General features: G+C 52.1%; 1 protein-coding gene across 1 annotated transcript in view; it reads right to left on the bottom strand.

Moving 5' to 3' along the window:
- LOC108793445 (aminoacylase-1A-like) overlaps positions 1-10,055 on the bottom strand; it is a 14,927-nt gene that overhangs the window by 2,857 nt on the left and 2,015 nt on the right. Inside the window, exons 4-11 of the mRNA XM_018564394.1 lie at positions 9,888-9,982; positions 8,282-8,358; positions 8,049-8,138; positions 7,218-7,274; positions 5,951-6,024; positions 4,673-4,722; positions 1,898-2,042; positions 20-88 (exon numbers count right to left, since the gene is read on the bottom strand). Coding sequence (XP_018419896.1) covers positions 20-88; positions 1,898-2,042; positions 4,673-4,722; positions 5,951-6,024; positions 7,218-7,274; positions 8,049-8,138; positions 8,282-8,358; positions 9,888-9,982 — 657 coding nt within the window. The remainder of the gene's footprint in view (positions 1-19; positions 89-1,897; positions 2,043-4,672; positions 4,723-5,950; positions 6,025-7,217; positions 7,275-8,048; positions 8,139-8,281; positions 8,359-9,887; positions 9,983-10,055) is intronic.

Raw genomic sequence — 10,055 nt, 5'->3', positions numbered from 1 at the left:
CCCCCTGAGGTGCACTCACCTGGTGGTACTCCCAGGTCACCTGATCACCAGCACCACGGCACCATCCCTCGATCTGGGACTCAAACTCCTGCAGGGAGAGAAGCGACATTCAGGGAAATACGGCGGAATCATTTCATTGGGAGCTTTTCATGAGCCGGAACAAAATAAAATCTGATGTCTGATCCAAACTGCTCTAGGAAAAGGACAGCTGGAGTTCACCTGGTCATCAAATGCAACACAGACCCCCAAAAATATCGTACCAGAGACCTGTGTGTTCTTCCTGAATCTCAGAGAGCTTTGTGTATGTCTTCCAGATCTGTGAGACTCGGAACTTCCTGTAATAAAGACCAGTCACTGCTCCTCTCTCCTTGTGCAGGGTGACTGGTCTCGTCTCCGCCCCCTCCTGTAATAAAGACCGGTCACTGCTGCTCTCTCCTTGTGCAGGGTGACTGGTCTCGTCTCCGCCCCCTCCTGTAATAAAGACCGGTCACTGCTGCTCTCTCTCCTTGTGCAGGGTGACTGGTCTTGTCTCCGCCCCCTCCTGTAATAAAGACCAGTCACTGCTGCTCTCTCCTTGTGCAGGGTGACTGGTCTCGTCTCCGCCCCCTCCTGTAATACAGACCGGTCACTGCTGCTCTCTCCTTGTGCAGGGTGACTGGTCTCGTCTCCGCCCCCTCCTGTAATAAAGACCGGTCACTGCTGCTCTCTCTCCTTGTGCAGGGTGACTGGTCTTGTCTAGAAAGTGCTAAAATAACACTACACACTCACAGCTGGTGGTCCTGCCAGCCCCCTTCCTTTGGGATGAGGGGATGGATTCTGTCTCTGCCTTCAACTTTGGAGCTACAGGACGCTGTGGCGACACCTTGGCATGCCTGTGCTCCTGTGGTCAGCCTTCCGCTGACCCACGCCTCCACCCAGCCCGGTACAGTTTGGGTGACAGTCGCTGGGATATGCGTTGTTGGCAGAAGCTGCTGATCATCCCAAGGTGTCTCCACCCCCTCAGAGCCCGGGACTCCGGGACGCAGCTCCCAATAACAGTCATGTGACCGCTTATTAAACATAGATATTTACACATTGTTTTTCATTACATCAAAACTATTTGCCTCATATTAGTATACGGAGTTCGCGGACACTTTACATGAAAGGTTTTGTGTCTGGAGTTCAGTTGTAACTCTTCTGTATCAACGGCAGAGCTCAACGTAGTACTGCGATCCTGAAAAGAAGTGATGGGATCTCCCTCAGCCAATCAGCATCCAGCACTCAGTGCAGGTTTTAATCTGATTTGTTGCGGAGGAGGAGAAGACGTTGATACATCGGACCTCATGTGAATCTTATCACGGAGTCCCTCAGCTTTGAATATCGGGCACTACAGATGGAACATTTTAAACTTTTCCTTTGTGAAATCCCCAAAGATGGCAGGAAAATTGGCCACAAACACACAAAATGTTTCAAAGTTTGAACTTCCTGTTGTGTCCGAAAATATTTTTCTTCCAATTTGCAACGTTTGATACTTTTAAATCAATCCAAACGATCGTCAGCCGAAACCAGAACTGGGCTTCACGATGAGCTCATTCCAATGTTTGCTTTTCTGCGCGTTGTAAAACACCAAACACGTCCCAGACCCGCCAGACCCGTAGAAAGTGAAGGAACATTCCCCCAGCCCGTCCAATCGCTTCTTATGGTCACCCAACTTCTAAGATATCGGCTGGGAGGGATCACAAGTGATTGTAAAACGATGACGGAATCTATTGAAGGGAATATTGGAACGATGAAGCCACCAGCCGATCAGACTGAATTGTACGCGGTCGCTATGGCAACAGAAACGTTCCTACTCCTCCCTTCACCGGTGAGAAGGACAGGAGAAGGGAGTCCTGGAGGGGAAGTGTCGCCACCCTACCTGTAAGTTGACGGTCGGAGGGATGCGGAGGTCAAAGGTCGCCGACATTTCGGTGGGAATCACATTGCAGGAGACCCCTCCGTTCACTTTGGTCATGTTGACGGTGGTGACGTCTCCGAGTGTGAGGCCGGGACTGGACTGCAATCTGAGACATAACGGGAGTCATGTGTGGGGGGGACAAATACCGACAATGAATGGGGGAGATCGTTATATATAGATAACCTGTCACAATGTTCCCAATAAAAGGGGAGACTTCAGCCTGAAAGTTATCGGGGACCCAAAATAATTGTACAATCTTTAGCATTTTGACTGCATACCCTTCTTATGCTTTGCCTTCCCTGCACCTGCCCCCCCCCCCCCCCCCCCCCCCGGGCTGTGGGGGGGGGGGGGGGTGCTCACTTGGAGTCTGGAGGAGTGTGGGTGTTCCTAGGCAGGCTGTAATTTCCATGTAATCCATGATTGAAGAACGGAAATCCAATTAATGAAAGGGGCGGGGCCAGGGACAGTCAGGCTGGGAAGGAAAGAGCTAGATGATGCTGGGCGTCCTCCAGGCAGGAAATGAGGCGGGCCTCTATCTGCAGCTTCTAATGTACATTGTGAGGAGCTCCCAGTGTGCAGTGACATCAGAGGAAGAGGAGCCGGGACAACTGTGCAAGACTGGAGGGGAGGATGGAGGTCAGATAGAAGACTGAAGGGAAGGACGGAGGGCAGATAGAAGACTGAAGGGAAGGACGGAGGGCAGATAGAAGACTGAAGGGAAGGACGGAGGGCAGATAGAAGACTGAAGGGAAGGACGGAGGGCAGATAGAAGACTGAAGGGAAGGACGGAGGGCAGATAGAAGACTGAAGGGAAGGACGGAGGGCAGATAGAAGACTGAAGGGAAGGACGGAGGGCAGATAGAAGACTGAAGGGAAGGACGGAGGGCAGATAGAAGACTGAAGGGAAGGACGGAGGGCAGATAGAAGACTGAAGGGAAGGACGGAGGGCAGATAGAAGACTGAAGGGAAGGACGGAGGGCAGATAGAAGACTGAAGGGAAGGACGGAGGGCAGATAGAAGACTGAAGGGAAGGACGGAGGGCAGATAGAAGACTGAAGGGAAGGACGGAGGGCAGATAGAAGACTGAAGGGAAGGACGGAGGGCAGATAGAAGACTGAAGGGAAGGACGGAGGGCAGATAGAAGACTGAAGGGAAGGACGGAGGGCAGATAGAAGACTGAAGGGAAGGACGGAGGGCAGATAGAAGACTGAAGGGAAGGACGGAGGGCAGATAGAAGACTGAAGGGAAGGACGGAGGGCAGATAGAAGACTGAAGGGAAGGACGGAGGGCAGATAGAAGACTGAAGGGAAGGACGGAGGGCAGATAGAAGACTGAAGGGAAGGACGGAGGGCAGATAGAAGACTGAAGGGAAGGACGGAGGGCAGATAGAAGACTGAAGGGAAGGACGGAGGGCAGATAGAAGACTGAAGGGAAGGACGGAGGGCAGATAGAAGACTGAAGGGAAGGACGGAGGGCAGATAGAAGACTGAAGGGAAGGACGGAGGGCAGATAGAAGACTGAAGGGAAGGACGGAGGGCAGATAGAAGACTGAAGGGAAGGACGGAGGGCAGATAGAAGACTGAAGGGAAGGACGGAGGGCAGATAGAAGACTGAAGGGAAGGACGGAGGGCAGATAGAAGACTGAAGGGAAGGACGGAGGGCAGATAGAAGACTGAAGGGAAGGACGGAGGGCAGATAGAAGACTGAAGGGAAGGACGGAGGGCAGATAGAAGACTGAAGGGAAGGACGGAGGGCAGATAGAAGACTGAAGGGAAGGACGGAGGGCAGATAGAAGACTGAAGGGAAGGACGGAGGGCAGATAGAAGACTGAAGGGAAGGACGGAGGGCAGATAGAAGACTGAAGGGAAGGACGGAGGGCAGATAGAAGACTGAAGGGAAGGACGGAGGGCAGATAGAAGACTGAAGGGAAGGACGGAGGGCAGATAGAAGACTGAAGGGAAGGACGGAGGGCAGATAGAAGACTGAAGGGAAGGACGGAGGGCAGATAGAAGACTGAAGGGAAGGACGGAGGGCAGATAGAAGACTGAAGGGAAGGACGGAGGGCAGATAGAAGACTGAAGGGAAGGACGGAGGGCAGATAGAAGACTGAAGGGAAGGACGGAGGGCAGATAGAAGACTGAAGGGAAGGACGGAGGGCAGATAGAAGACTGAAGGGAAGGACGGAGGGCAGATAGAAGACTGAAGGGAAGGACGGAGGGCAGATAGAAGACTGAAGGGAAGGACGGAGGGCAGATAGAAGACTGAAGGGAAGGACGGAGGGCAGATAGAAGACTGAAGGGAAGGACGGAGGGCAGATAGAAGACTGAAGGGAAGGACGGAGGGCAGATAGAAGACTGAAGGGAAGGACGGAGGGCAGATAGAAGACTGAAGGGGAGGACGGAGGTCAGAGTTAAGCTTATCCTTCTATAGGATGGATTGCTTTTATCTATGTCAGCATATTGGGGACAGGGTCACTTTAAGAGAATTTAGTAGACCGCGCCGATCCCCGCACACATTGCATACACAACAAGCACAGTGCAGAGTGACACTGTTTGCCTGGAGCCGATCCTCTGAACTCCGACCTGACTGCACAGCCTGACACATAACACAGAGTCTAATGATGTCACATATAAAGTATCTGATTGGTTCAGCTCTGCCCTGCACGGGATTGGCTGCACAAAACGCTCGCTGGCGCAACCGACTCTGGCACCGGTCAGATGACAAAGAAAGAGTTACCTCCTCTTCTCCTTCTCTCTCAGTTCCAGGAAACGGTTAATGACGGAATGCTGGAAAGCAGGAAGAAATGAATATTAGTGACATGAAAAGCATCCAATTGGTGGAAAGTTACACGTTATCATCCTGCAGAAGGAGCGGGGTCACCTCCAACAACCAATCACCTTTAAAAGGAGAACTACGAGGTCAGTGTTTTTCCCCCGTAGTTCTCCTTAGGGTAACGGGAGGACACAAACTAGCGTCCTCCCGTCACCCTAAGCTCAGTATATAGGGAGCTACAGCTCGCGGTATACTGAGACGCCGGAGCGGATCCCGACGTAGATGACGGGATCCGCCCAGCTGCGTGAGAGGCAGAGCCAGCTGTCAATCTAGAGGCAGAGCCAGCTGTACCCGCCCTCTCCCCCGTCCGTTCCGCCAGTCAGCGCTGGAGGATCGGGGAGGGGGGAATCCAGCCCCTCCCCCTGTCACGGCAGAGAGCCGTGACAGGATCGAGAGGCGAGCGAACCCGGTATGTGTTCGCTCACCTCCCGATCTACTGAGCCGACCTGTGACAGTCTCATTGTCACAGGTCGGCTAGAACTATGAGGTGAGTGAAAAGCACTCACCTCATACTTCTCCTTTAAAGTTACTGTAACCAAATCAGTGAAAGGAGATCCGATTGGCTATTAGGAATTGCACTGGAAAGTAGATTGAATAGCGGTCACATGACCACTATATGAAAGTCAAATCGGAGAGTATTTACCTGTCATTTATTACAATCAAAGCGATTATGTAATGTGAAGGTGATTTATACTGGACCAAGTTATTTGGCATTATTATCATTGCTATACACTTCAAGGGGGCTGATTTATAAACAATTTGCCGGTCCATTTGCCCCGTGAATGTCTCTGAATGTTCGTTCTGTGTGAATGTTTGCCAAAAAGAAATGTTCTTTAGTTTATTTAATTAGTTCAATACATTTTGAAATGTTTTACATGTAATATCACATTATGGCCACAAGATGGAGCTAAAAGGAGAACAGGGAATATGTATTTATTTTCCATGTATCTCATCGCCATCTGGTGGCCATAAGGCGACACTACAGAAACAAAACATTTAAAAATACTTTACCTTGTAAAGCAACAACTAGAGAACGTTGGTTTTGGCATATATCCGCACAGCTCGGAGGATAGTTTATAAATATAAATATAAATTGGGAAATGCATTGCACAGACATAATGAATATGGCTTCTTTATTTTGCCCAGACATACACTTTACAATAAAGAGAGAAGGAAACTCACGAGTTTGGAGGCGGCGGTGTTCTCTATGAACCGGGAGCCGTGTCCGGGGTCTCCTCTGCAATGGACGGTTATCCCTGCGGATCCAGGAAGCAGAAAGTCGGATCAATCTCCATTATAAGAAGATGAGCAGACGAGCGCATTGGTAGAAACACTAGAACATGTTACAGCGAAATAATTCTCATCACATGATTGTTTTCAGCCAATTAATCCTTATTAAAGCCCAACCCCGGGCACGAGACATAAAAAACCCCTTGAAGGGCCCCACTGCCCACACTGCAAGGGTTAAAAGGAGGACTATGAGGGGGGTGATTTTCACTCATAGTTGGAGCCGACGTGTGGCAATGAGACCGTCACAGGTCGGCTCAATAGATCAGGAAGTGAGAGAACGCATACCGGCGCTCGCTCACTTCTCGATCATCTCCCTGTAGAGAGCCGTGACTGTCACTCACGGCTCCCTGCAGGGATTCCCCCGCTCCGATCCTTCCAGCGCTGACTGGCGGAACGGACGGGGGCGGGTACGGCTGGCTCTGCCTCTAGATAGGCAGAGCCAGCTGTCACTCACGCAGCTGGGTGGATCTCGACAGCAATGTCGGGATCCGTCCCGGAACGCGCCGGTTTTGCTATATACTGAGCTGTGGGTCACAGGAGGAGGTTAGTATATGTCCTCCTGTGACCCCTTAGGAGAACTAGTGGGAAAAACACTTGCCCCATAGCTCTCCTTTAAATGCTTGTTGGGGGTAAAAGAAGGAGGCGATAACACCTACCCTGCAATGTTTAGGAAATCATTCTAGCTTCAGATTGATATGCAAAAGATCATTTTGATAACATTAAGTTACATTGTGTGATAATTAAGTATTAAGCATTTCTATAGGCTGCTGAGGGAGACACTATCCCTGGGCCCCTTACATCAGGGGGCCCCATTACAACTGCCCCTCCCCCTCCTTATTACTCACACTATTTACATTCAGAATAAAGTATTATTTCTCTTAACTTTGAACATCTTTCCCCCTTCCCTTGTCTAGAAAACATCTGAATATTATATGGAGCTATGAGGGGGGAGGGGGAGGCACAGTGAGGATCTTGCTCCAGGTTTTAGTGTTCCCCTCATTGATATACATTGTAATTAATTTTTATTCAGAAGTGTTTAGAATCAACATCAGTCTGTGCGAGTTCAGCAACATCCGGAGGAGAGCGTCCGCCACAAACTGTCTTTGTTTAACTTTGTTAACTATTTGATGGATTAGTAATGAAAGGAAAGAAGACTTACACCACACACACTTCTCTCCATAGAACACGCTGAACTCATCCGAGGGGTTCGCCAGACCTGGAAAGAGAAGCAAAAGAGTCAGAGAGAGAGAGAGAGAGAGGGGTGAGCGAGCAAGAGCAAGAGAGAGAGAGAATGAGAGAGAGAGAGAGAATGAGAGAGAGAGAGAGAGAGAGAGCGAGCAAGAGCAAGAGAGAGAGAGAGTGAGAGAGAGAGAGAGAGAGAGAGCGAGCAAGAGCAAGAGAGAGAGAGAGTGAGAGAGAGAGAGAGAGAGAGAGCGAGCAAGAGCAAGAGAGAGAGAGAGTGAGAGAGAGAGAGAGAGAGAGAGCGAGCAAGAGCAAGAGAGAGAGAGAGTGAGAGAGAGAGAGAGAGAGAGAGCGAGCAAGAGCAAGAGAGAGAGAGAGTGAGAGAGAGAGAGAGAGAGAGAGCGAGCAAGAGCAAGAGAGAGAGAGAGTGAGAGAGAGAGAGAGAGAGAGAGCGAGCAAGAGCAAGAGAGAGAGAGAGTGAGAGAGAGAGAGAGAGAGAGAGCGAGCAAGAGCAAGAGAGAGAGAGAGTGAGAGAGAGAGAGAGAGAGAGAGCGAGCAAGAGCAAGAGAGAGAGAGAGTGAGAGAGAGAGAGAGAGAGAGAGCGAGCAAGAGCAAGAGAGAGAGAGAGTGAGAGAGAGAGAGAGAGAGAGAGCGAGCAAGAGCAAGAGAGAGAGAGAATGAGAGAGAGGAGAAAGGAAGAATAACGGAAAACAAAGAGAAACAAAAAGACAAAAAGATGAATCAAGAAAGAAATAGAGCGGGAGAGAGAAAGGAAAGAACACCCATGTACAGGAGAGGTCGCTGTCACCTTCATCGAGGGTAATTCCGGGGTTCAGTGCTCGGAATTCGGGGTGTTCCGCAAAGATTTCCATCCCGGTGTGACCCCCAATCTCTTCGTCTGTAGTAGAAATAGAAGTTAGTAAATTCTGCCATTTCCCGAGGTAGTTCAGTACTGGAGGCGAGTAGCTGTTCGTGCCGTGTAATAGAGATGTGCCCACATGTAACCCCGCCCCCGTCTCCGCCATGTCACCCCCAATGTACCTGGGACCATGGTCAGGTGGATGGTACGCGGGAACCGAACCCCCTCAGCCTTCAGCTGACGCACAGCTTCCAGATACCTACAGAATGGAAGGAGATGGTCTATGAAGAGCGGGAAGAGAGAGAGATGGAGACAGAGGACCACCTGCACCAAGCTCCGCCTCTTCTACTAGCACCCCACTCCACCCCCCTCACCTGCACCAAACCCCGCCTCTTCTACTAGCACCCCACTCCCCCCCCCTCACCTGCACCAAACCCCGCCTCTTCTGCCAGCACCCCACTCCACCCTCCTCACCTGCACCAAGTCCCACCTCTTCTACTAGCACCTCACTCGACCCCCCTCACCTGCACCAAACCCCGCCTCTTCTGCCAGCACCCCACTCCACCCTCCTCACCTGCACCAAGTCCCACCTCTTCTACTAGCACCTCACTCGACCCCCCTCACCTGCACCAAACCCCGCCTCTTCTGCCAGCACCCCACTCCACCCTCCTCACCTGCACCAAGTCCCACCTCTTCTACTAGCACCTCACTCGACCCCCCTCACCTGCACCAAACCCCGCCTCTTCTGCCAGCACCCCACTCCACCCTCCTCACCTGCACCAAGTCCCACCTCTTCTACTAGCACCTCACTCGACCCCCCTCACCTGCACCAAACCCCGCCTCTTCTGCCAGCACCCCACTCCACCCTCCTCACCTGCACCAAGTCCCACCTCTTCTACTAGCACCTCACTCGACCCCCCTCACCTGCACCAAACCCCGCCTCTTCTGCCAGCACCCCACTCCACCCTCCTCACCTGCACCAAGTCCCACCTCTTCTACTAGCACCTCACTCGACCCCCCTCACCTGCACCAAACCCCGCCTCTTCTGCCAGCACCCCACTCCACCCTCCTCACCTGCACCAAGTCCCACCTCTTCTACTAGCACCTCACTCGACCCCCCTCACCTGCACCAAACCCCGCCTCTTCTGCCAGCACCCCACTCCACCCTCCTCACCTGCACCAAGTCCCACCTCTTCTACTAGCACCTCACTCGACCCCCCTCACCTGCACCAAACCCCGCCTCTTCTGCCAGCACCCCACTCCACCCTCCTCACCTGCACCAAGTCCCACCTCTTCTACTAGCACCTCACTCGACCCCCCTCACCTGCACCAAACCCCGCCTCTTCTGCCAGCACCCCACTCCACCCTCCTCACCTGCACCAAGTCCCACCTCTTCTACTAGCACCTCACTCGACCCCCCTCACCTGCACCAAACCCCGCCTCTTCTGCCAGCACCCCACTCCACCCTCCTCACCTGCACCAAGTCCCACCTCTTCTACTAGCACCTCACTCGACCCCCCTCACCTGCACCAAACCCCGCCTCTTCTGCCAGCACCCCACTCCACCCTCCTCACCTGCACCAAGTCCCACCTCTTCTACTAGCACCCCACTCCACCCTCCCCACCTGCACCAAGCCCCGCCTCTTCTACCAGCACCCCACTCCACCCTCCTCATCAAGCCCTGCCTCTTCTACCAGCACCCCACTCTCCTCACCTGCACCAAACCCCTCCCATTCCACCTGTAACAAACCCCTCCCCTTCCACCGCCATCACCCCGCTACTGGCTTACTGGATAGTGACGGATTTCATGTCCTGGGTCCCTCTTGCGTAGATGTTCCCATCTTCATCTTTGTGGGCCGAGAACGGAGGAAACGTCCAGAATTCCTGAAACACCAGAAATGATCATTATTTTTGTTATATTTATTTTAAAGAAAATTCATATTTAAAACCACAACCC

The sequence above is a fragment of the Nanorana parkeri genome, unplaced genomic scaffold (assembly GCF_000935625.1).
Source record: "Nanorana parkeri isolate BGI_ZX_2015 unplaced genomic scaffold, ASM93562v1 scaffold748, whole genome shotgun sequence".
Classification (NCBI taxonomy): Eukaryota; Metazoa; Chordata; class Amphibia; order Anura; family Dicroglossidae; genus Nanorana; species Nanorana parkeri.
Note: the sequence above shows the minus strand (reverse complement) of the source record. Positions and strands in the feature narration are given on the sequence as shown.